Genomic DNA, 26,595 nt, shown 5'->3' on the forward strand with positions numbered 1-26,595 from the left:
ACTATATCTCCAGGGGGTTGAGGCCGAACTCCTGTAGGCACTCCTTGTGCTCCACGGCGATGGTTCTTCCTACCTCTTCCCAGTGCTGGCTGGCCTCTGCCATCTTGGCCAGCACAAGGTCCAGGCTACCCCGGTGGGAAAGAGGACCATGAGGAGGCAGGACCGTGCTGCCAGGGGAGCCACCCACAGCCTCCACTCATGTGGAGGATCTTCTCATACTCCCTCTCCATGGCATCGAGCCTGCCCTGCAGCTGGGCAATGGTCCTGTCCCTCTCTGCTACTGCCTGGGTGGCAGTCTCCTGGGTCTGCTGGCTCTCCTGGAGCCTAGTGGCTGTGGTGTGTGGGGACAGAGGCAGGGGATACTGAGCACATGAGCACAGGAGACTGGCACTGCGTGACCAGTGCACGGGAGAGCACGGGCAGTGTGCGGCACAGCCCTGCCCAATCCCCTTCATCCCCAGGGTGACAGAGGGCTCTGGGACAGGGGTGGGATCACAGCATCCCCTTTGCAGTCAGCGTCTCCCAAGGTCGGGGATGCATTGGGTCAGGCTTTGCCTTCAGCTGCTGCCATGCTGACAGCACAGAGTGAAATGACTACCATCTCCCCTCGCTCCCCCCAAGTGCACTTTGCTGCCCTGGAGCGAACCCCATCCTCACCCACCAGCGAGGGGCAGGCATGCCAGGGGGCCATACCGAGCTGCTCCTGCACACTCTTCACTTTCGCCTCCAAGCGCTGGCTGTGGGCTGCTGTCTGCTTCTGCAGCTCCTGGTATTGCCAGGTCATTTCTGGGAGTCAGGGAGGGGAGAAGGGAACAAACGTGGTGACGATAGGAGAGACAAACAGGCAGTCCTTGTGCTCGGATCCCAGTACCTGTGACCAGGCAGGGGCTCCAGCAAGGCCTGACCTGAGGGCTCCCCTTGCAGGGTGACGCATCAGAAGCAGCCGTGTGTGTACCCTGTCCCTGCCTGGCAGGGCTGTGACAATGCCGGCGGGACGGGGGGACAGAAGGGAGCCCTGGAGGGAAAGTTTTACCTCTCTATTGAGCGTGGGAGAGTGAAAATGAGCACGTAATTTTGCATGTGGCAAAGACCACAAACCTCTAGCTGAGGTTTTACCTCTGCTAAAATCAGCCCCTTCTTGAGCACTAATGGAAATGGCGAGGCAATGACTTTTGCAGGCAGGGAAGTCTCTGCCTCTGTGGTCTCCTCTGCCTATGCTGAGTACAGGCATCTGGGGTGCAATGAGTCCATGTCCAGAGCCTTCGCATGCTGACAGCATGAGAGGGAGTAGGGCTAGCCAACAGCAGGCTGGTTTGGGGCTGAACGGTCAAGGCCGAAGGGACAGGTGGGGTAAGCTTGGCTGGCCTCATCCAGCAGCACCAGGGTGTGGGGTCCCTGCATCTGTCCCACTGCCCTCTCCCACCTCTGCCCTCACCTTTATGAATGTCTTTCTTGTCTTCCTGTGTCTGCTCCAGCGCCCAACCTAAATGATTCCATGATTCTATGATTCATACCAAGAAATCTCCCCTTTTGTTTCAGCCCAGTGCCGTGCTGGGAAAGCATTTCCAGGGGGGTGCCCCACTGCACCTTTCCTACCACCTCCCATCTGCTTTCTGCATTGCTCCTCTTTTTCTCTGCCATCTCTGCAGCACTGCCGGCCTCTGTAAGCAGCTGCTTTGCTGCACACCAGGGACTCTTGGTACAGCACAGCCAGCCCCTGTGTCTGGAGCCCACATGCAAGGGAGGTCATTTGCCATCCTCCGGCGTGACTTGCCGCTGAGAAGGGCTAGTCCCTAGGAAGTACATGCAGGGCAGCGGACATCCGTTGCTTGCCCCAGCCCCTGGTCTTCCCAACCTTACCCAGATGCTCTTTTGGCATGTCAACCTCCAGTGCTGCTTTCCTGTACTTCTCTTCAGCTTGGCTTTCTGCAGCCAAAGGGAAAAAGGAAGGGACAGAGTCAAGAGCAGCTCTTTAAAGGGCCTTGGCCCAAGGACACCAAGGGCTGTCAAATGGCCCAGAGGAAGCCTGCCTTGGGATGTTTGCCCCAGGAAATCTTGCCTGGGACACACCTCCGGCTCAAACACCAGCACCAGGGCAGTATTTGTGCAAACACCTGTCAAACACAGAGTGAACCTGAAGCGTTTGCCCTAGAGAGATGCACTCTCATTTGGGACTGAGGGCTGGGATTCTGCAGTGAAGATGCGGTGCATAGAGGCTTGGGGACCCTTTCCAAAACTTCACCACAGACGCTCTTCCAGTCTGGTGCATGTTTCCACTTTCAGAGGCATGTAGGAGAGGCTGGGGCCTAGCAGAGCCGCTCTCTTTGAGCTCCCCCTGGATCCTGCTGGGCCGGAGGGTGCAGTGCGGTGCAGACTGCTTCGGGCAGGGCTCTGATCTTTCTGCCTCCTGTATCTTATTAGGTGTAACTGTGCTGCTGCCCTGGCACAGGGTGAGCAGGGCCAGGGGAGATGCAAGAGCTGCAGTCAGGCTGTCCCATGGGGCCCCGGTACGATCCTTTGCCCTGGTGCTCCCAGCTCCCGCTTCCAGCAGCCCCCACAATGCCTGCCCTTGCTGGAGCCAGGAAGCAGCAGGGGAGGGACAGGAGAGGCACATTCCTGCTGGCTGGAGAGAGACAAGACCCCAGACTCACCTGCTATGTTTCTCTTCTGCTGCTGCTTCACTCCTTTTCTCCCTTTCCCTTTGCTCTTCAGAGGCATCCTCCTGCAAACTGATACCAGTGCTCCCTCTGGGCAACTGGTGATCATGCACTCTTTGTGTGGGCAAGGCAGCAGGAGCCAGGCAGGCAGCGGGAGCAGGAAGCTGGTCCGTGGGGAGGCTGCAGGGACATCCACTGCCAGGGCAACCCAGGGATGCCTGGCAGGGACACGTGGTCCTGTTGGAGGAGCTGGCAGGGCGGCAGGCTGGGTGTGGAGAGCCAGGGGAGCTGGGCCTGGGCCAGAGACGACAGTGGTGGCCATTCCCCTGCGCAGACGTGCAGGCACAGAAACTGGCGTGCACCTTGTGCACACCCATGCACACGCGTCTGAAACCACTGCCCAGCCACACAGAGCTGAGCAATCAGAGGGGCGTCAGTGCATGTGTGGGCTTGGCAGCGGGCTGGCAGGCATGTGGGGCACAGAAAAGAAGGGGCACACATGCTTATGCCCAGCCTTGGCTGGCATGACCAGCAAGGCACCTAGACACTGCTCTGACCCACAACCACACACAAGATGCACGCGGGTGGCCAGAGGCACTCAGGCACCCAGAGGCACTGCCGCCAGGCTGGAGGGAAGCGATTTCAAAATAACCAGCATGACGTGGCTTTCTGGCGCAGCAGTGGCGAGTGACTGCTGTGCTGAGCATGGCTCTGGCCTTGGCAAGGGCCCGAGGGACAGAAGCAAATGGAAGCCCTGCAGAGGGGTGCTGGACTCGTCTTTCCTACAGGGAGGGAACAGTCCCAAGAGAAAGCAACCTTTGCTTGGTCTCACACGTAAATACAGCCGTGACTTGGAGTGAATCATGCCCAGAGAAGCAGATAGTTAGGAATGCAATTGCTCAAGCATGTTCCCTGATCTTTTGGATTGGGGCCATGGTGATTTTTCTATTTGGCTCCACAAAGCTGGTGTAACCCTCCACAGCCCTCTCCCCAGGTACTTGTGGTATCCTGGAGCTGGCCAGGGCACCCTCCGGTGGTCAATCCGGCTTGACTATTAGCCAGAATCCATTAGCATCTAATGGGAAAAGCCTCAGGAACACAGCCTCAATAAATGTTGACATATTTGAGGTCAATATAATCCTTAGGAAAATTTGCCCAGGTAATTAAAGCCAGACAAGGAGCTGCCTGTCCAAGAAATATTTACCAAGCTTTACCAAAGGCAGTAAAATCAAGAGAGGGTGTTTTACAACCAATCTACACAGGGCTCCCTTGCTATATCTAGTGCTGCATGCTGCTTCCCGTTGGCCTGCTCATCTGATGCCACAGGTCAGCAAGCCGTGTGCTACGCAGGAACTCATCACGAGCCATCAGCCAACAGACAGCCCTGGTCCTGGGCAGAGACTTGTGGAAGAAAGCAGTGCTGGAGCTAGGGTGGTGTGGGTCAGTGCAGTGCTTTGACGTGCACATGCAGCCAGGTCAAGGATGGGAGGAGAAGGACTGCATGCACAGCCTCCCAGTCGGCAGCACCACAGCCTGCGCACAGAGCCCTGTGGCCATGCCCCGGGCTGGCAGGGACTGAGCAGCAGCAGCAGAGCTTGGCACATCCCTCCTGTGGCAGATGGTGTGCCAGGGCAGTGGCTTTTCTGTGCTGCTTTGCACCCCACGGGTCCCGGCTCCCATGCAAGAGTGGGTGCATGGGTGCCGCAGGGGAAGCAAAGGGGTGAGCTCTGTCATGGGGTTCATCTCCAGTGTGGACCCCAGCTCCCCAGAGGCTGAGGCTGTGCTGTCCAACCTCCAGGCCTGAGTCCAGTCTCTGGGTGCTCATGGTCCCCAAAGTGAGGCTCGCCAAATTGCGGCATTTGCTGTTTTGTTTTGTCGTCTTTCCTCCCTGAAGCCTGTGCTGTGAGACTGATACTGTGCTGTACCACCCTCAGCTGTTTTTTTGCAAAGGAAGTGTTCTTCTGCCTGGGAAAGGAGGGTGAAAAGAGGATCTGAAGGCAGTGAAGAAACAGAACTGAATTTACTTTCGAGCCCATGTTGTAATTTCTGAAGGTTTGGTGTTGTCAGCTCTGTCAAAAGATTGACCTGCTCCCTGGTCTCCTTTTCTCTCCCTGTTCTTCTGTCTGCTCTCACCCCGCCTCGTTCTGTGCATGCTCCTGCCCCCGGGACGTGTTGGAGCCGGGCTGCAGGTAACGGGGATAGCAGCCCTGCTTTTGCAGAGAGAAACGCCTCAAAGACACCGACAGCAGCCAGGTGCCTTCCAACTACAGCAGAGTGCTACTAGCTGTTCCCATTTCTATCCCCGCGAAGGAGGTGTTGGTTCAGCTCCCTGCGGCTGGCTTTGCTCCTGGCCGGCGTTCGCCGCTGAGCGTAGCCCCAGCAGCGCAGGGGAGCTGTGCCGCGGGAGAAGGCCGTGCTCCCGCAGCCAGGGCCAGTGCCCGGGGCGCTGCTGCATCCCGCACCCTCCATCCCGCATCCTCCATTCGGCATCCCGCGCAGCACCCTCGGGGGTGCGGTCCCGGTCACACCGGGGTGGGTTGGGGTCGGTTTCTCTGCAGCGGCGGTTGGCAGCCTTGCTGCCGACGGCTCACGTTTGGGGTGCTGTCCCCGCCCCAGGGCGGGCTCAGCCCCCTTCCCGCCCGCTGCCCGCCGACGGCGCGGCGCCGCGGCCCGAGCAAGGCTGGGGGCCGGCTTCTGGTTTCCCACGGCCGGGGCGACTGAAGCCTTTCAGGGCGAGGACGCTTTCCCAACCCGGTGCGGAGGGCGGCGGGGCCCGCTAGCGCCAGCTGCCGCGGGGGACGGGCGGGGGCAGAGGCCACGCGGCAGGGGCGCAGCGCGGTTCCTGGGGCCGCTTCCCCGTTTTCGGGCTGGACGTCGGCCATTCGAAGAAAAGGGAACTCGGCTGCTGGAAAGGGGAAACCATCCTGTTTTGCAACCTCCGAAACCGGCGCAGCCTGCCGCGCAGCGGGCCGGGGGAAGGGAACCGCGGGCGAACCGCCCCCGAGCCCGGGCTCGGACTCGAGTCTGTCCCTCCGCACTCCGCGCCCCGGGAGCGGCGGGACCGGGGCAGCGCGGCCCGGGCGCCGGGCACGGCCCTCGCCGTTCCCATGGCGACCCCACCCCGCCCCGCCCCGCCCCGGCCCGGCCCGGCCCGCGCCCTGCCCGACCTCACCAAACATGGCCGCTGCGCCGCCCTCACCGCCGCCGTGCGCCTGCCCCGCGGCGGCGGGGCGGGGCCTCGAGGACGTGCCGCCCCTCGCCCCTCTACCCTCGGGCGCGGGCGCCGGCCAATCGGCGCCGGCCCCTCCCCGGCGGAGGAGGCGGTCCCGGGAGCGCTTGGGGGGGCGGCCCACCAATCGGCGCGCGGCGTGGACGGGGTGGAGGGCGGAGCGACGCTAGAGCCGGGCGCCCCCGCCGCTGCTGCCGCCACCGCCCGCGGCTCCCGCTGCTGCTGCTGCCGCCGCTGCTGCCGCCTGCCCGGCCCGGCCCGGCCCGGCCCGGCCCGGCCCGGCCCGGCCCGGCCCGGCCCGCGGGAGCGCCCCCACGCCCGGTTGCCCTGCAGGCCTGCGGCCCGGTGCCGGACGGGGGTGACGGGCCGGGCGCGGCTGTGGGCGCGCTCGCGGCCGCCCCCCCCGCCCCCGCGCCGCCCTCATGTCGGCGCCGCTGAAGAAGGGCCCCGGCGGGCTGATCGGGCTCATGAAGGACGCCTTCCAGCCGCACCACCACCACCTCGGCCCGCACCAGCCCGGCGCCGTGGACAAGAAGATGGTGGAGAAGTGCTGGAAGCTCATGGACAAGGTGGGCCCGGCGGGGAGGGCTGTAGGGTGGCTCCGGGGGGTCGGGCTGGGGCGGAAGCGGGCCCTGTGGGTTGAGGCAGGGCTGGGGCAAAGGACTTCGTGCTGGCGCTCGGTGGAGGGGCTGTGGGGGGGCGGGGGGGAGCTAGGCTGAAGCACTTGGGGAGGTGGGGGGGGTGTTGGGGTAGAGCAGGGAGGGATAGGGCAGATAGGGCTGTGCGGGGTTGGGATAGGGCTGGGCTGAAGAGTTTGGGGCGGTGGGGTGGCTCTGGGGGTGGAGAGGGCTCTGTGGTGTAGGGTAAGCCTGGAGCCGCAGGGTTTTGCAGGGTTGGCTGGGGGAGAGAGAGCTGTATGGCTCGGGGTGGGGCTGGGGTGAAATGGTTGGGTGGGGGGCGAGAGCTGTATGGGCACAGGATAGGGTGCAACGCTTTGAGGGGGAGGATGTGGGAGCTGGTGGAGAGGTGTGCGTTGGAGGAGAGGCCAGAGGCAGGATGGGAGTGGGATGCGAAGATTGGAAGCTGTGGAGGGAGAACAGCAGCTCTGCAAGGGAGGAGCTGCATGCAGGGCTGTGGGGGGAACAGGTTGGAGAAAGAGGGGAAGATTTTGGGTGGAGGATGCAGACCTGCTCAAGAGGATCTGGGATTTGTACCGTTGTATTCTTGTAGACGCTGGGGTGGGCGCTGGTGGGGGGAGAGGCTGGGTATGGGTAGGGCCTGGTGGGGAGCTGCAGGTGCGTCCTGGTGGTGTCAGCAGTAGGTCCTACCTGTGTATAACTGCACGAGGGAGGAAGTTAGGATTTGCTCGGCTGAAGGTGAGCCTGGTATGTGGGTACTGGATGATGAGGCTGAGCATCTGCTTTGTGGCAGTTAAGATTATTCTTTTCTGAATGAATAGGGACATGTTACTGAGCTCAGCCCAAAGCCTTTTCCTTAAAACTAGGAGCCTGGTAAAAACCATAAAAGTCTGAATAAAGTACTCCGTAATCAATGCATGTAGTTACACAAAGATAAGCAATATGAACTCTAATGTTAAACTGTGGTGCGGGAATTGGAAAGGCCACCTTCCAGTCCCATGCCTTTATGTGGGGCACTGCACTCCGGGGTCATTAAGACTCTCCCCTCCTCCACCTTTTAAAATGCCAGGAAATGGCTATTGCCGGGAGCAGGACACCAAACCTTGTGGCCTGATGGTGTGATGGGGTATGGCAATTGATTTACTAGCCTGGGTAGGTGTGTTGGTAAATCCATTATTTTAAGAAATTCTGGTGAGTTGTTAGTGGATGCCAGCATTATTTATAGAATGACCCAGTAAGTAAGCATAAGCATCCAGAAGTGGGCATAAAATAAAGATCTTCTAATATTTTTCCTGGGATTTTGATTGATCTTCTGATCTTATTATTGTTCAGCTCTGAGAATCGAGGCTAGGCTTGACATGTTGGAGTCTAAAATGTGCAGTGCATTTTATAATGCTGGGTTCAGGGCCCTAAAAGTAGTGCAAAGTAAGAGCATCATCAAAGTTGCCTGCAGTGCTTGGGAAGTGTCACCTCACCACCTTCTTCCCCTCTGGGAGCAGAGCAAGCAGGGTTGATGGGCATACCTCACCCATTGCCCTGCAGGCTTATGTATTTCAACTTTTCTTTCGCTTTTCCCTGCATTGTTTGTGCATGCAGTGTCTGAATCTCCTGCAGTAAATGCTAAAGCAGGTAGAGTAGATGACTTTTTAAAAGACATATTAAATTATGTTCATGCCAAGAAATCACTTTGTGTTGGCTGGCTCAACAAAAGACATGGTTTATAGTTGTGCCTTGTTGTGCCTGTGATGAGCTTTGATCACCTTCTACAGGGAGAGATTGGTTAAAGAAAAAAGTCTTTTGAGAAGTGCCAGTGGCTCTCTTAGAAACATTGAGGGCAAGCATAAGTGCTAATGTGGGAAAGGTAGTTTGAGCACGGAAACGTGATCCTTTTAGAAGTAAGTTTAACTCGCAGATACAGCTTGTAAGAGTGCATGTCTTCATTCTTGTGCATGTGATATAGATGTGAATGTCAGCCTGTGTTTGACCTCATAACCTGGTCTGTTCAAAGGAGAAGGTTCACCTTGGAAAAAAAACTTTTATTTCTTTGGTATTTTGAATTGCAGTGGGATGGTTTTTTTGGGGGGGATACTTTCATAGCTTCAGATCTGCATAGCCAGTCTTTGGCTGTATACCCTCTCCACCATGATATCATTGACAGAAAAGCCAAGGCTACTGTTGTATTTGTCACAAGTTAAAGTAACCTCTTTTAAACATGCACTGACTTCACAATTTTGCTTGTAGGCAGCATCCGAAAGCTCTTAGACGTAGGCTTAATTTTTAAAGTCTTAAAGAGTTAGTTGTTCAGTCTGATTTATACAGGAGGGAAGATTTGGCTGTGAAAAGCCTTTCAGATTTCAGTTAGACTTTAGTTGTACTTACGCACACTTATGAGAACACATCTGAATTAAAAATCTTTTTAGTAGTGTAGCAAATTGCCAGGGAAACACAGTGCTCGTGAAACTAGTGGTGAGAAAGGCTAAGTGAATGGGAGGTGTTGAAAATGGGTTAGTTTTCTGGGCCAAGTAAATGAAATTACAGGTGCAAATAAAAAAAATACTTGTGTGCATGTTTAATAGATGACGTGTTTGCCTTTCAGAAATGTGTGCTCTATCTGTGTGCGTACAGTACCTTCACAACCTGATTCGTTAGTCTGCATAATTAGCTGGTGTTGTCAAAGCATTCGTGCATCTCTGTTTTCAATGTGACTGATGAATTTCCTATACAAGTTGATTCTTGCCCAAATATTTTCCCTATAACATTCTCCATAAGTTGCCTGATGTATTCCTGTCTTTCAGATTCTTTTGCTTGAAGTTCTAATTTTTGTCAGTAGTAACCGTTTCCCCTACAGTTGCATGTGGTCACATATAGTATGGACATAAACCAGCCCTTTTCATCACCGTGCAGCAGGATGTTCACCTTCAGCTGAATTAGGTGACGTTTATCTACAGAATAGCGGTTAAATGTGTCCTTGGAAGCTGAATGTGTTGTCAGATGTCTTGTGAGCCTGCAAGCTTGCAGTGATGAATAGCACAGTAAGCAACATAGTAATTTCCTTGCAGTGTCTTGAACCTGGTAAAGTGTACAGATTGGTTCAAGTGGGAGGAACTGCTGTTGATTTGTTTCTATCATGCTTGCTCATCTTATCACTGTCTTTAGCGAATAAAGCAGTGCTTAGTATAAGAAAACATGTGATGTATTGGCTGGTGAAAACAATTTGTATTTTTTGCAAAAAAGGATGAGATTACAAATCAGTTCTGGCAAATGTGATCTGGGCAGCAGGTAATGCAGACCACTTGAGTTCATTGCTGTGGATGGTATTTGAAGAATAGGTGGTGTAGTGACGAACTACTCGGGATGAGGTATAAGGGATGTAGCAGAAGAATGGTAGAGTACATGTAGCAAGACATGGAGGAGGAAGACAAGCTTTGAGATAAAGCTCTAAACAGTGTACCGATACCATTCAGTTTCTAAAACTGATACAGAGAAATGCCACTGTAGGTCACCTTCATTGTAAGTAGAAGAGAGGACAAATACAAATTCAGCAGGAGATAAGAGAAGTTTGAGTAGGTTTTCTTTTGCTGTTGGCTTAAGATGAAATGAGATGGGATTTCAATAAAGAAGTTAGCTATTTAGCTCTTAAAGGAAGGAACTATGACTTTTCAGAACTGCAATGAAGGGGTTTGAGCTGGAAGGGAAAAACTGTTATCTGGCACAGTAGTGCTTGGGGGCTTGTCAGGCCTGGAACTCCGTGACACTGGCCCCCGTCTGAGGGTAGGATAGGTGGTGGTAGCAGGTAGTGGTGTCTGTCTGTCTGTCTGGGGGCTTTCTCCCGGAACAAGAAATGGGGTACCGTATCAATGGCTGCAGCAAACAGGCTGGCGCTAGCTTTTTTGTGGGTAGGGCTGGGGATGAGCAAAATGGGGAAGTAATGAACCAAGAGGATGGGATGGGTAGACAGGAAGCTGAGAGAGGGGGATTCAGGGTGTGTTGGAGGAAACAGCCTCCTAGTGTGGCAGCTGGTGAGTCTGCCTTGAGGGGCCACAATTTGTACCGGTTTGTGTCCTCTGTTAAGCAGCACTCTCTGCCCTTCCTAACAAATACTGTGTATTGTTAATGAGTGCGTTTGCTTAGGTATCTCATTTTTCCTGAATGCTTCTTCATTGCTTCTACTAACATGTACCTAACCCAACTATGTAACCTGACTGCAGTATTTAAAGCTTATGGTTATCTCTACATTGTGTCTGTGACAGTGCTCTGTATATAGTGTCACTGCTTTCCTAGACTAGTTATCCAGTTCCTTTCTTTGTGCAAGTCTAATGAAGCAGTGCTGAAGAGAAATATTCTCAATCCAGAGATCAATCAAGGCAAGCTGCAGAATCTTGAGGGGAAAGACTCAGTTCCAGGCCTAGAAAATCTATGAGATTTTTTTTCCTCGAATAAGTAGGTAAACAGATTCTTTCTTCAAAACTGAGGGGGGAGACTGTTTTTTGATTATTTTCTCCTGTTGAGTTTGGAAAATGAAAATTGATGAAGCCAATTCTAGGGTTCTTCACAGGTCAACATCTTAAAATCTTTGTGCTAAGCTTGAAATGCTTTATTGGTATTTCTAAAAACCCAAAAATGTCTCCGTAAAAGGTTTGTTCCTGAGAGAACAAAGCATAAGCCAGGCAAACTTGGGTGAGTTTGGATGGGAGTTTAAAAACATGGATTACTTTTGTTTGTTGCCATCACACCTAATCGAAAATATTTGCTGCTTTTTGCTCAATCTCCTTCCACATTACTGGTTCCTGTGGAAGGCAGGGTAGCTCGCTGAGGGGCGGCTGTTCCCAGGGCTGGGAACATTCCTTTTGACGTTGTCACGATGCTGCAAGTGCGCACGTAGAGAAACAAGCAAAATGCAACTGGTTTTGTTGCTGCTGTGCTACAAAACGACCAAGTTTGCTCAAGAGGCAGCAGTTCCTAGTTATGTAGCTTTGTTTAAATGCTTACCTTAGCTAATTATGGTCTACTTAGTAAATAAAGAAGCTCATTTGATAATAAAATTACAGCAGTTTTGGCCTTTCTGTTAACTATTTGAGATATCTTTATAAATCACTTCTTGGGAAACGTTTTATAGAGGCTATCAGTGGTTTGCAGAACTTGCTTCTGCTGTGGGGTAATTTTTCTAATTGTTATTGAAGTTTGTTACATTACTGAAACACAAGTAGATCTGCTTCTTCTATAGTTGGATATTTTCAAGGGGTAACAACCCAACTGTTTTCTATTACAGATGACTGAGAGAAGTGCATACTCTGACTTGTATGCTTGCTTTATGTGGCTTCCTCATAAGAGCTGACTGTGATTTTATTAAGGTTTTAAACCTACTGTGTAATAAACAATTTCTGTTGAAGAAAAGATTTTGCTATCCATAGCATAGTTCAGCTGTGTCTGAGGAGCATATGTAGAACCTATTTATGCTGCATAGTGAAACTAGTTTTATTCAGGGAACAAATGTGTTGACTCATTTCGTGGATATGGTTCATTGTACAATGTTCACAGGCTCCAAGGAAGCAGCAGTTGAGGCATCAGAATCAATTGGATAAGTCAATTGTCTGACTGTCCATCTCCTTATCTAGACTTCCTAGTCCTTGACAGCCTCTTTAAAATGCAAGGAAAATTTTGGTAGTTTTTTCCCATATATTCTTGCAGAGGCTTTTTTAGGCATGTAATTCTTTTAATGGCAGTCAGATTTTTCTGTTTGAGTTTTGATACACTGGGTGCCTTTCTCTTCACTGAAATTGAGTCTTTCTCAGTCAGCTCTTATTAGAGGCACTACTGTAAGTCAGATATAATTGGAGATGTCACTTAACTCGACAAGGTTGCTTTTTGCATATACCCTGAATGGCAAAGTTAAATGCTAAAGCACTGCTTCAGAATAAATTACTTTGTTTACCATCAGCATTTAAGTGTTTAAGGGAAGTAGGTGTTTAAGTATGTGTTGTAGGGAACTAGTCAATTCCTCTTAAAGGTTTCACAAGATTCTGTGGAAATGATGTTAGATTGTTCTTTTACATTTTCCTATCCACTTCCCTTAAGCTTTGCATTCTGCAGCGCTACATTATTTGATACCTGTAATACCCTTATACCTGGCAGTGTCATTAGTTTAGAGCTCATTCAGGTGCTTGGTGTTAAGCAGTCAGATAACATTCATTGTAGTGAAGAACTTTAGGAAACAGTTTCTACGTTTTGTATTGGCCTTCCTCTCAGGTTTGATGTAAATCAGAAGCCAGAAGCTGTTAGCCAGTGAGACTATACCAGCTGCTGGTTCTTAGCTTTTAACTTTATCTGATACTGGCCTTTCAACTCTAGAGTTTCAGCCCTTTTTATAACTGAAAGCGCACCACTGATTTTTCAAATTGTTGCTTTGCCATTATCTCTCCCTATCATTCTCTCAGTCTAGATAATGGAAAATTTTGGCTATGGTAGGTAGTGAAGTGGCTTCCTTTATCCTCCCCTGTCACATAAACTTATTATCATGAGCTTTTGGCACATAAGCTCTACGTTCTTGTATGTTAAAGACCTATATTAAGTTCAGCTTGCATCCTGATTTGTTTGTGTATAGGTATAACAATTGTATTGCTTGTGAGTTCTGAATAGGAATATTCTACTTGTTACTTGTGCCTTAACTACATAAGTTACTAAGTGCCTAAAATTATTTTATCGATGATCCAATAAATTCACTGTAGATGGCAAAAATTTGGGTTGATAGATTCAAATTCTTAACTTTAAGAATATGTGATCTTGCTGCTAAAAAAAATAAATAGAGAACATGTGGTTTGGAAGGAAGAAAAATGAGATGTTTAGTTGTATGTCAAGCGGAAGACAGGTTGAGGTAATCTAATAATCCTTTAATCTGATTACTAGTATCACTGTGGATGTGTTGTTATTAAAAAAAAAAAAAAGAAAACAAACCCAGAGAAATTATTGTGAAGAATCTAGTTTTGCTCTGAGATTCATCTAACAGAAGTTAGAAGCAAAGTTGATGCATAACTAGGGACACAAGTTCTTGTGAGCTAAACTTTTATCCAGACTTCTCTTACCATATCTATTATGCTATAGCTTGTTTCTCATTCTTGCACAGAAAAATTTCTTGCATTCATTCTTTCCCGATGGTCGTCATTATCTATAAAAGCTATTGTTCCTCTTAGTCCTTGTATATATTCAAGGAGGAGGAAAAGGAGATTCTTCTAGCACTGTTGCCTTCAAAACACTTTCAGCCTGGGAACACTTACAGGGATCAGTGGTATCTGTAGCAGTGGAACTTCCTCTGTGGGCATATTTGTTCCAAATATATGGGTCGATGTGAAAAGTCACTTTTGCAGCCAAAATCAGGGCAGCTAGACAGGTAAAGTTCTGCCTATGGGCATGTTCAGAGTCTGAAATGTGGCAGGAAGTACTAGACACGTATGTGGTAAGTTACATCCTTGCCATTTACAAACTCCATATTGAATTTTCTTGAATTTCGTTTTTGAAAATGCGGTTGGGGTGAAACGCAGCCTCATGAAATATAATCATATGTATGTTGGGGTTTTCATCAGTCCACATGCACTTCAGTCCATAAACTGGATTCTTTTACGGTGGCTGGGCTCCCTATGTGGACTTGAGCCACAAATGCGGTTTGTTGAGAGTGAATGTTTCAGTGTATTGTGTTTGTAAGTAACAATGAATTGTGTTTAAGTAACTGATCACTACTGGCTATTTTTAAGTTTTCAAAATGGTAACTTCTTCATTAACCATAGGTGGTGCGTTTGTGTCAGAACCCAAAACTGGCGTTGAAGAACAGCCCACCCTATATCCTGGATCTGCTACCTGATACCTACCAGCATTTACGAACCATCCTATCACGCTATGAGGGGAAGATGGAGACCCTGGGAGAAAACGAGTATTTCCGCGTGTTCATGGAGAACTTGATGAAGAAAACCAAGCAGACCATCAGCCTTTTCAAGGAAGGGAAAGAGCGGATGTATGAGGAGAACTCTCAGCCTAGGTAATGGGGAGAAATGTTTTCAAATATTTATGATATAAATTTGCTTTAGTGTACAAGAGCTTGAACAAATGTCTGCTGGTTGATATGTGGTCTGTATGTGAGAACAGACTTTGAAGAGATGTAAGTCTAGGTATAGAGTTTTAAGTAAACTATACTTGGGTATATTGAAATCTGAGAGCGAAGTAAGTGTTCAGAGCCTGTATAGCCTTAGTTGTTGTGTGGTTCAGGTATGCTAGGTTAATATAAACAATAAAGTCTGCTGTGAAAAGGTTTTGCAGTCCTTTGCATTCTCACATAGCGAATGCCTTGTGAGAGAGGATGATGAGGTTCAGAATGACGTTTCTGGCAATTTTAGGAAACAGTAGAATATTTTATGTTACATAGCGAAACAGCTATCCAGATTAAAACTTGTTGTAATTGGTCTTTAGGCTTTACAGAACTTTTCCTTTTTCTGGAAACAGAAACTGTCTAGTATTTCTGGAGGTGGGCAGGAAGTAACCTTGTTTTGTGGGAATAAAACATGTTACTAAAACCCCATAGCTTTCATACATTGGAAACTTTGTATTTAAAGTAGATCAGGGTGCCACACTTGTGAACTCTTCTTTCATTTTGTTCAGAAGGCATAGCTGAGATCAAGGGACATCTTCAAGGTAACAGCACTTACTAAAAAGGATAGGTGGAGGTAGAAACTGCAATTGTATCTGAATATAAGGCTCTCTCGAACAAAATAGCATGAATTTTATGAGCACTGTACTGTGCCTGGAAAGGTGCTTCTTTCCTTCATGCAGCTTTAAGAAAGGAGAGCCAAGGTGATTTAAGAGTAGAATAAAGCTCTGGAAAACGTTAATCTTTCATATTTGTCTAACTGTTGGCAGCAGATCTAATGGATAGAGGTATAGAAAGCATACATTTGTAACTCATTTCAGGATTTTGGAGTAGGTGCTGAATTTAAAAAAAAAAAAAAGTGGGGAAAAAGTGAAAACCACCCAGTAGCTGAACATAATTGCTCTGGGGAGAATATGTGGTTAACACCCTGGCAACTACTTCCTTGAATTAGTTGGGGGGGGGGGGGGGGAATGTGGAGAAGTGCTGGCACGTTTTTGATATAATATTGAACTCTATGTAGCATATTCTATAATATTGAACTCCAACAAAAGACTGTGATAGTGGCTCCAGAAGGCATTGTTAATGCTGTTTTATTTTTCACCAACAGTGTTGAAGAATGAATTAAGAAATGGAAGTTTCTTTTTGGATTGTTGTTTAGCATCATTTCTTTGTGAGATGATAAGACTTACTCTTAGAGTTTGTTTGAGACAGGGCTTGTGGCGTTGTCATGTGGTACGCTTGCTTCTTTTAAAAGTTCAGTTATCTGTATGAGGCCTTCAGGAATTGGGTTCAATGTAAAGTGCGGACTCAAAAGTTAGATGTAATACTATCCGTTTGCTACCCCTGCCCTCGGCTTTGGGAGAATGTGGTTAGTATAGGCACAATTGGCTCGTTGCAGGCGAGAAGTGGGTTTTGGGAGATGCTGCTAGCTGGAATTTTCAAAAAGTGTTATAGAAGATAATGGATATAACAAATATGGGGAGAAAAGAGTTCATTAGCCTGGTATGTTTTTCAGATGAGGTAATATTTAATGGAAAATTGCTTTTTTTTTTTTAGCCTTCACTGAGATCAAAATAAGCCACAGTATGTAAAGCACTTTTTACTGTGAATAAATTGATTCAACTGATTAAAATTAATCTCTGGGTCTTCTGCTAGAACTGGTCATTTTCTTGTATCATCCTCTGAGATATTAACAATAAGGATTATCATTCAAGACTCTGAGTGATTTTCTTACAGTGCAGTGGGTTGCTCTTAAAATATTTTAAGTAGCATTTATCTTATAGATGGGTTTGTGTGTTGCTCCTATGTAATAGAGTTGATGTTATTTTCTAGAACACTTACTATTGCCTCCGGAAGTAGGCTAAAAGGGTATATGAAACCCTTTAGAATTTATCTGTGATATTTGTTCTGGTTAACTGTGCATGTATTGTGATCTGTCCATCATAAATATGAAACATCCGATGGGTAAATGGTAGATAGCTATGGCAATCGTAAGTTCAACATCTCACCTCCAGTCCCTTGTTTTTTCAGAGAAAAGCAAAGAGAAATAATTCCAGAGAGTTGATCATCCTAGTCAGTTTGTAGTCAAACTAATTAACAAAAGGCGGTGGGGGATGTGAACTTCAGAAACAGGATTCCAGTAGAGGCTTGCTTTCTCACAGAGGTGATGGGAGTCTTTGGGGAATTGCTAATTGTACCATTTATGAATAAACAGCTTACCAGGGAAGCAACTGTGGTGAGACCTGTAAACATAAGTGTAAAAGCAGAATCACATCCCGGCTAGTTTCGTTACATCTTCCTTTGCTTTTCACTCAGCCCAGGAAGCAGCAGTTACTGTTTTGTCATAAAGGGGAAATATCAGACACCCTTTTCCTGGTGCTGGTAATGAGCATGGTAACTTTCTCAATTCTCTAATTTGTCGTAGAAAAGAAAGAGGTTAGGGTAGACAGTGCCTATGATTCGTATGCTGGTTCAAGAGAGATCTGCACAAAGAATGGCACTTTTGGTTCAGCTAGGGATTCTGTTAAATGCTGCACTTCCAGTGTCAGACTTCATGGTTGTGTGAGCTTTTGGAACCTGATCACTTTAAGTGCTATTTGTTCCATCTGAAATTTAGTTAAATGAATTTTAGCTATAAATGCACCTTTAGGTTTAAAATCTATATAATAATTTAAGGTAAATAAACCTAAGATTTTTCTCACCTTGTTAGGAGTTGAAGAAAAATACTAATTTTTTATTTTGTAAGAATTCATGAATTCAAATATTCAAAGTGTGGGGGAAGCTTTCTGGAAGGTTGTCAGCAGCCTGTAAGGCAAACAAATATAACCTGAATCTGGTATTCACAGGACATGTACTCATGGCAGTGTGTGTGTATATGTATGTATACATTAAAAAAATCTCGTTTGATCTTGATCTCATGCAAGTTTGCAGCTAATGTTAGTCTGCAGTGTTTTGAAAACATGCCTTTAAAAATCTAATCTGGTGTACTGAATAATCATTTTGTCTTGACTTTTTCTGACTTTTTTTTTCCTGTTGTCCTTGAAGCTTCTTTATTCCTGCCTTCCAGATTTAGCATTCATTTTGTTTCCTGTTGTGTATGCTCTTATTTTCCTCCCCCAAATGTCTCTTGCTGTAGAGCAAATGCACTATTTTGACATTTGCATAACTAGCGTGAAAGCTGTGCAGGTGTTTGCTACTAGCAAACAGACCAGTAATTAGAAATGATTGAAGTGTCTCTTAGATTGTAGGATCAGAATTGTCTTGATCACTTGAGCATCAACCTTCGGTTTTTATTATTTCTAAATTGCTCTTTGTGTATTTATTCTCAAACTTTTTAGAGATTCTCCAGTGTGTTCCTCCAAGGTGGACTAAGGCAGAATTGGAGCACCATGTCTTCTAGCTGCGTGTGCTGCTTTGAGAGTTCGTAATAGCTGCAAGATGTGTGTCACCTAGTGTTGAGTCGTTCGGTACGCAGTGTTGTGTATGTGTTTAGAGTAGACTCTGTGGGAGTATAATATGGATGCTATTTGGTGTTTGCTGTAAGGCAGGCAGTTTAAAATCCAGTAATACAGAAGAAGATTGCAGTTGCATATTGAATGTTTAAAGGTATGTTTGTAAAGAGAACACAGGTCTTGATGTATTCTCTGCTTTTCAAGCTACAGTAGAAGAGCAGAGGTGCTGAGAACAGGGTTAGAAAAGGCTTGTGTTAACGCTGTTTTTACGGATGTGGGTGAGTGTTTGTTCCTTCAGTTTTAAACTAGTTGCAGTCAGAGCTGTTAAAAGTGAATGCAGCTCTTCTATGTCATACCTTAACCGTCAGCGTGCTGAAAGCATTCTCCTGTTGTGGGTAACACCATAGGTAGTGTGACATCCAGTGCTATGAACACGCAATGGCTTCCTTTCTTTTCTTGGGACTGTAATGGCTGTTTTGTCTCTGTAACACTGTGGTTTTGATGTATAGTTGTTCAGATGAAATTGTTACTCTCTTGCATAAACTCATACTGTGATTTTTGTGAAGAGAACTCACTTTATTAGAGCTTTAAAGATGCTAGTTAAATCTGCTTTAACTCACTTCTCTATCTGTTTAAAAATTAATGCTGTTGAGGGTGCTTTTAAAGCTATGTATGCGCTTCCTGACTAATAAGTACATGCAGTAACTTCTAGTTACTGTTCAAAGACTGAGTTTTAGCAAGTAGATCAGATTCAACTTGTGAATTCTGAGTAGGTGTGGGTTTTTTAGTGGAGATACTATATTGCTCCTCTGAGTTTTGACAGCTTGGGAGCTTATTTGGGTTGCCCTTGCTAATAGGTAGGTTGGTCTCTTAACACATATTATATATTTGGGGATCTGGTAAAATAAAATAGTAACACCTGCAGGCTTTGATATTGGATCAAATAGTATTTCGAGATTTAATCATTCTGGATATTTTGTCATATGCTTGCAGTAAACTAAAGGTAATTCAATAATCGGCTGCACTGCAGTAATTAGCAGGTATTCTTGAGGCTATACACATTTCCAAAGCTGTCCGTTCCTATTCTTTGTAGGTCCACAGTGCTTTCTAGTGCAAAAGGCATTTTAAACCTTGTCACCTGAAGTTTTAAGAACAAAACAAAAAAACACTCGGAGATGAAGTTTGTAGCCTATATAGCTGAAACAGTGCAGTAAAAGAAATTCTGTAGCGGGTACTTAGCAGGTCTATATGCAAAGGAGAAAGGTACACCTATTTAGCACTGAGTAGCTTGCTGTGCCTACAGTGGTAAATGTGTGACTTCTCTGACCCTTTAAATATGGTGAATTTCTTAAGTTTACTTTTTAACTAGTGGTAACAAAAACTGGTTAAACATACATATCTTTTTCCTGCAATGTGATGGTTCCATTGATTGATAGTGCCACTAATGCTAATGCCGCAGCTACTCTGAACACGCTGAACTTGCCTAAGCACTTGATTACAGTTTAATTTAGAGGCTCAGTGGTTACGTTGGAATATTTTTTTGTTTCTATTGCAGAAAGCTTTTACTTCCCCAGACCTCTTACTTGCACAGAGGAACTGTCATTCGTCAGCTTTCCCCACTACATAAATTACTCATTGCAGCAGCTTTTTTGCAGTTGTGTAAATAGATAATACTTCACATGGCAGGACAGAAAAATAGCTTGCTGATCAGTAGACAGGGATAGGAATTGTCTGTTACTTGGGAAAGGATGAATTAGGCTGAAGAGTCCATTTTTCACCAAGGAATTAAATTTACTGCTATGTTAAACCAGCCTGTTACGAGCAAAAATCCAGAAAATTTATTTTCTAAATAAAATCAGACCACTGCAAATGTTTCCACGTGAGAATGCAGTTATGTAAGCTGGAGGGTGGGGGTGAGGTGAAAGGCTGAAGAGAAGTAATTACTCAGGATATGGACTGGATGTTTAGGAAATAGCACAAGTTATTTTACTAGTTCAGCTTGCATACTTTGGAAAACAAACTGTTAACAAACCTGGTTAACAAAACTAACATATCTGTGGAGGAGAAATGGGGTTAGGCAGGGAATATCATAAACCCTCTCCATATAACATGGAGTTGCAAAAAAGGTTTGGGAAGCTAGTCCGTATTTAACTGTCGTCTTTCTGACAGTAGCCTTATGGGATGCTGGCTCAGCAGGATTTCATATTCTTCTCTAGCTCCAATGTGAACTTACTAATTTACACAGGAAAAAGCTACCAATATTTAATGTCTACTGGAAATGACCATGCATATCTCTAAAGGGGAAGGAAATGCATGAAAAATGACTTAAAAAAAAAATTAGATTTGAAGAGGAAAAAGCTGGAAAACACTTGTGCTAAGCCATGAACCAGAAAAGCCTTCTGGGGGAAGGGAGGGGGTTAGTACTCTAATCTCATATTTTAGAGTGCTTGCACACACTCCTGTCTGGTGAAAAAGAGATAGTATAAAATGTGGAACTCAAATGGTGCGTGGTGTGTGTGAGTCCTCCTTCTGTCACTTCCTTCTCACACAGCGAAGACTCTTTTTTTTTTTTTTTAAAAAAAAACAAAACCCACTAGTGTGAAGTCTACATCTGCATTTAAATTAGAACATCTTAAAGAAAAGAACAGGCTCCAAAGCTGCCCACAAGAAAGGTGTTCATATGCTGGTGCCTGGCAATGAAACTAACTACCCAAGAAGAAATTCATTATCATTTAAATGTTGTTGAAGAGAGGAATGTGAATTTATTTTTAATTTGGCTTTAAATTGCTAGTTTAGGTAATAGTTGTGGAACTTAAGTAATGCTTATCATAATTGGCATAAGCTTGCACTTATTTTAGTTTTCTTTCCATCAAAAATTGGACCACTGTCTTGAAAATCAATTTATGGGCAATTGTAAGCTTTTAGATTATTGCATAATAAGGAAGTAAGATTTTTATTCTTCTTAGCTCTCAGAGCCTATAAAATTGTAGAGTTTTATGGAAGACTAACTCTGTGGACTTGATGTTGTGGATGGAAGTGCAAGTGTGTTATTTAGTTTGTAGTAATTATCATTTGAAGTGTGGATAGATTTCTCGATGCTGGCAAAAATGTGTCACTGTTACTTGGCAACCATATTGGGTTTCTTGGGTGCTTGGCTTGTGTATTAAGGGCCAAAATGCCATGTTTTGGATTTCTGTTGATTTGACGAAGTCTGCAGTCATGGCCTTTTCAGCCAGAAAACAGATTGTGTTTTGGTGCGTGAAAGCTTTTCTGAACTATAAGATAGTGTTGACAAAAAAACCCAGCTTGCTAGAAGGTACTGAACAAAATTAGGCCAGCTGCTTCCCAACAGTTTGAAGCAATACTTTCTCTGGTGTTAGTTTGTGAACTTGCTGGCTTTGCCCTGTTTCCACCTCTGGAAGGTGGATCAGATGGCACTCAGTTATGTGCCACCGACAGCTGCCTCAGGTAATGTGGCTTGCTGACTGCTACGCACCTGTAGAAAGGACTGTAAAATTACTGTAGAGGATAAGTTGGTCATGGTAAGTGGGTATGGTGTGGGGCGGCGGGGAAGAAGAGCTGTTTCCAAATTACTCAGCAGGACAGCTACGGGCTGGGCAAGTACTGCCATTAGTTGCAATCCTAGAGTCTGAAGCTTGAAAAGCAAACATATGCCAGAGTTGTATGTTGTACTGGAGTATGTATGTTGCAAAATATCTTGGGTTTAGTATTTTGACAGGATGCAAGTTGGGAATGAAGCGATAAAGCTTACATGTCCTTCTGCCAGGGAATCCCTCAATGGCGTCATGATACCCAAGATAGTTTTGCGGCGGCTGAAGATCAAGTGTGCAATATGAATTCTTCCTTGATTTGGAAACAGGGATTTTGTGCTTTGTTTTTCCCTTTAACTGTAGCAAGTAGCCACTGAAATATAAATTTTTACTCCAGTGCAGAGAGCCCAAATATAAGTATAATGAGTAGTGCTCTTCTGAGCAGTAAGTTTTGCTGTGTAGTCCCTTGAATCTGGTAAAAGAATTAATCTGTTACCTAGGTGAGAGGTTATCCTTTATCTTGTCAATCCTCTGAGTATACATTGAGCTCTTTAAAGACCACTAATCATATCAAATGAATTATTCTCTTTAAAGTGCTTTCTATAATATTTAAATCCAGAAAAATAAGTGGATTTTTACCCTCTTAACATTGAAAGAAATCTAGCTTGTTAAAAAGATAACACTAGCATTTGTGCCTAGAATAATAGGTCCAGATCCTTCAAAGGTCAATAGGTTGGTGCTTCTGGTCAGCACGCTGGACTGTGGTGTCCTTTCTGCATCAGATCAGTCACATCCATTTGCATAATGGTACGAGTATGCCAAAGTTTTCTGATCATTTGTGGCCTGCAGTATATTTTGCATGACACTTTAAACTGATTGGCATGCTTTACACACAGAACTCAAGGCACTTATATATATATTTATATGTGTTAGTTGAAAAGTGCCAGGATTCAGAAGACTGTAAGGTATGTATGTTTTGTGTAATATTTCTGTCCTGTAATATCTACGGTACTGAAAAAGGAATTAGTCTATAGAATTTCTTCCTTCTTTAAAGCTACAATTCGTAGTGTTTAAAAAAAATCTAGAATGGAAATAAATAGTGCATGCAGAGAATGCCTTTCACTAGTTGACTATTGTATTTTTGGCTGCAGACATAATTAATTGGTAAAAAAGGCAGAGGGAAGGAGTAGAGGGGAAGCTTCACAGCAGTCGCAACTATTGTACACAGATTTGTTGCAGATATTAAACAGGGTAAAAGTCTAATGTAGTGGTTGCAGTCATTTCTGATGTGGCTTTGTGGGGGCCAGCTCAGGTGTAACGTCTTACGAACATGCCAGTTTAGTTTCCAGATGCAGTTAGATGTGTGTTCTGTGCGGGAGCTGACATACTTAGCCAGGCACTCTGGCACCCACGGCATCCCCTGATGCAGACCAGCTCCTCTGCAGAGGAGGCAATAGTGCTACCTTGCATTCAGGTTATTCAAGCCTGCAGTTGAGAGTATTTAATGGAACTGGGATTAGACCAAGAATGGACAGAAATATCTCGTCCTGTGGTTTATGTGTACCTGTTCCCATTTTGCTGTTTCAGTAAGTGAAGTCTTGAAGATGCAGAATTAACTAGCTGGTTTTATAGCTCCGCAAAGAATGAAACAGCGAAGCCTGTAGTTCTTTAAATGGAAAAGTATATTTGGAGCTGAACCTTGTATTAACAAGAGGTGATAAACATATTATGTGTTTGTTTCCTTTTTCCCAAAGGGTGCTGGGATGAGCTAGTCTACAAAATCAAGGTAGCATTAGCTGATGCTGTAAAATTCTATAGTACAAGCATTTAATTTGCTGATTCTAAAATGTCTGGTTTGCTGTTAATCTGCTATATTAGCTGTCCTGTGGAAGCTCTGTAAATGTTACAGAGCAGTGGCCCAGCATAACTTTGTAAGGTGACTTCTGTTGAGCCAGTAATAGTCAAATGGAATTTCATTCACTTCCTGTGTTGCAAGTTTTGTTGAAAGTAGTTCCGCTGTTTGTATTTTTGAAACTGATTACTCTGTGTAGAGGACCCTTAAGCTGTCTCAGAGTTATAAAAGGCATCTTGGGATCACCTCAAGTGTTTCCACTTACTGCTTATATGGATAGGCTGGAGTTTTATGTTAACATGAAGAGCATGCAGAAAACTTCTTGCTGGTGTGGTAGTAGGATATAAGATACAGTTCTTTCTGGAACCAGGTGCAGCTACCTATCTGCTGAAATCTAACTACTCATGTCTGGTGCATAGTTCATAACATCTGAAAAGCATGTGTTATGTGATAACCTTACACCTTTGTGGTTTCTGAAAGATGCATTTTATTTGTTGGAGACTCGTTAAAAGAGCTGATTTTTTTTTTTTTAGCTCTTAAATTTTCCAAATACCAAATTGTAAGATGTAAAGTAGTTGCAGGAAAAAATAATGTTTGGCTATTTGCAGGACTCAAGAACTGAGGTTTTGGGTTGTTTGTTTTTCTTAAGTACTGGAGCTTGCGTTTACCTGTAGTGGATCTAACCCTGTTACCTAAACATCATCTGGTGGTGTGTAATTCCAAAGTAAAGCCAGAAGTGAGAAGGTAGGAAACTTGTATTTCCTTAGTTATAATTTCTTGCAGTAATACTTAGTAAGTGGATAGTATTCTGTAATAATGAGCACGTGATAAAGAATTAGAAATTCCCTAGTTGTAATTCTAGCTTCCAGCAGTTTCTCTTTCTGTCCTTCAGCTGCCTCACCTGTAAAATGAGGTAAAAAACTTTTTTTTTTTGCCTCAGAAGGTTTAGTATGATCTCATATTCAGAGGAATGTCAAAATCCTGAAGGAAGTCTTATCCATCAGTAGGATTGTTGAGATGTGATTTACAGAAAAGCAAGCATTAATTGCTCAAGTAGTGAAATAATTATGGTGTGCTTGCAGCTCTGCATGTCATAAACTTACATGGAGAGCCACTGGAGACAGAAGGCTGCGATACCACAGAAGCCATTTTGGACTGTGAGTTGTTTAAAGAAAAAATACAGGTTTTCAGTAGTGGCAGTGAATAATAGTACAGTGATTAGAGTGTGTGTTTGCTCGGTTTAACTGATTAATCATCTCATTTCCAAGCCACCAATTTGTAATTCTTTTGCCAAATAAATGTAGAATTTCTGAAGAAGGGAAGTGGTGCATCTGAGTTGTCCTGGTTGAATGCATTAATTCTGCAATTCTGTGAGGACAGAAACAATTAGAAACTGCATCATCTGTTCTAGGAGCCTCTGCCTTTCAGTCAATGAGTTTTGTGCTAAGGTGTCAGATGCTCCCACATCCTCTGTAATGCCTTTTCCCTTAATTTTCCATTAGAATAAATAGGTATACTTTTTAAAAAATGCTCTGTGGCCATTCCTTCAGTGTACTGAGATTGCATTTCTTGTTGTGAGCTGCAGTTTTGGGTCATCCCCCTTTAAACAGCCAAGTTGATGTGCAGAGAGAGAGCCTTCTCTTGAGTTTTGAATAGGATGGTTTTACAGTAGCTTAGGTCCTCTGACTTGAATTCTTTTTACCCCCTTAAATCTTCAGTGTTGATGTGTAATTTAGCCAGTTTGGTGCTGATTTTATGAAATAGAGCATTTTCTTAAAAGTGTGTTGTGATGAAGTCAATTGAGTCATGTTTGGCTTAATTTTGTTCTGGGGCCAAGGTGGAGGTGTGGCTGTGTTTGTCTTAGCTTCCTCTGAAGAAACTGTTAAATGCAGCCTGTTCTTAGAGAGGTTGAATGTTATTTGTGAAAACCCAGTGTTCACAAGTGTAACTGAAGTCAGTGGGAGTGCAAATACGAAAATCCCGTTGAAAGTTCGGTCATAAATAATAAATATGCACAACAACTTCAGAGAAGTGAAGCATTTTGTAATTGGTTGTCTTGTGTTACAGCTCTTAATTCCTCTGTACAGTGGTGTTTGTAGCATGCTTTCAACAGAACGAGCTTTACGGATGTGACATTATGTACGTGTCAAATTATGGCATGTGAGCAACAATATTGTGACTAAATCATCCAGTGGAGCAGTCTCCTCGCTATGTGTGAGGAACAAAATTATACTATGTCAGTTGGTTAGCTGTGAAGTAGTTGAGAAATATTGGAAGAAAATGAAAAAATTTTAGCTGGCAGTGGCAGAAATGGTAGTACTATATTAACATTGCCTTGAGATAAGAAAGGCATTTTAGTCATGAAGCACATTAGGTGCTGTACAACTTTGTAACTTGAATTAATTTAACTAATCGTGTTGATGTAGCTGAAAGAGGCAATGCTCCGATTAAAACCGTCCTCTGCCATTAATGGTTTTGCAAGACTGAGCCTATATAGTGGAAAAATGCTTTTGTCCAGCAAACAGGAAACTGGAAAAGAAGAATCTGCCCTAGGTCTGAGGGAGGCAACAGCACCAGAAAACCCAGGTGGGGCCCGGCCAGCGGAGGAGCTGCAGCGAAGAACTGCAGTGCAAATGGAAGTGCCTGCTCGACCTTTTGACTTCCGCTAAGATGCATGGAGCAAAAACAGTCATGCAGCAGGAAGGAAGTAGCACAACCACAGCGGAGGGGGCACGGAGGAGGGAGGACGAAGAAACATGCCTGTTCAGCCTGCAGAGCCGCTGGCAGGCCTGGCCCAGCCTTGGGGGAGCAGCTGATTGATAAGCACTGGGTAACTGAAGAAACAGTCTTGCTTCATGCTGGTTTTTGTTCCCCAAAACGATTGCTTGAGACCTGCATCTTTAGAGTGCCATCAGTTTAAAGGTAGCACAATTTTACAGGCTAGTGTAATTGCAGCTAAACAACAGGCTCTGGTGATGTTTCTGGGTTGCTAAAGAAGCAGTTCTCTGTTAACACTGTGTATGGAAGGGATAATGCCTCCATGTTATTACTGCAGATGTTTCTTAGTAAAATATTTGGTTACCGT

At 45.4% G+C, this 26,595-nt stretch overlaps 2 protein-coding genes across 4 annotated transcripts in view; one reads left to right on the forward strand and one right to left on the reverse strand.

Annotated features, from left to right (window-relative positions):
• Position 1: 1 nt before the first annotated feature.
• On the reverse strand, positions 2-2,718 carry DRC12 (dynein regulatory complex subunit 12 homolog). Its single transcript, XM_075172663.1, has 7 exons — positions 2,652-2,718; positions 2,031-2,114; positions 1,861-1,926; positions 1,436-1,483; positions 694-786; positions 184-331; positions 2-125 (listed from the first exon to the last, which is right to left on the reverse strand). Exons 1-7 carry the CDS (start codon positions 2,716-2,718, stop codon positions 2-4), a joined length of 630 nt encoding a protein of 209 aa, XP_075028764.1.
• Positions 2,719-6,240: 3,522 nt separating this feature from the next.
• CBL (Cbl proto-oncogene) overlaps positions 6,241-26,595 on the forward strand; it is a 46,753-nt gene continuing 26,398 nt past the window's right edge. For all 3 annotated transcript variants that reach the window (XM_075172931.1, XM_075172932.1, XM_075172933.1), the window contains exons 1-2: positions 6,241-6,455; positions 14,303-14,550. In XM_075172931.1, the coding sequence (XP_075029032.1) occupies positions 6,309-6,455; positions 14,303-14,550 (395 nt within the window). In that variant the 5' untranslated portion in view covers positions 6,241-6,308. The remainder of the gene's footprint in view (positions 6,456-14,302; positions 14,551-26,595) is intronic.

This window comes from Calonectris borealis, chromosome 24, assembly GCF_964195595.1.
Source record: "Calonectris borealis chromosome 24, bCalBor7.hap1.2, whole genome shotgun sequence".
Lineage (NCBI taxonomy): Eukaryota > Metazoa > Chordata > Aves > Procellariiformes > Procellariidae > Calonectris > Calonectris borealis.

What these genes read in the sequence shown, in the direction of transcription:
- DRC12 (XM_075172663.1), bottom strand. Translation starts at nt 2,718, where the DNA reads ATGCCTCTGAAGAGCAAAGGGAAAGGGAGAAAAGGAGTGAAGCAGCAG. An exon ending in CCTGGGGCAAACATCCCAAG is followed by an intron (nt 1,927 to 2,030) that starts GCAGGCTTCCTC and finishes CTTTGGCTGCAG; the next exon opens with AAAGCCAAGCTGAAGAGAAG. An exon ending in CATGCCAAAAGAGCATCTGG is followed by an intron (nt 1,484 to 1,860) that starts GTAAGGTTGGGA and finishes GGAATCATTTAG; the next exon opens with GTTGGGCGCTGGAGCAGACA.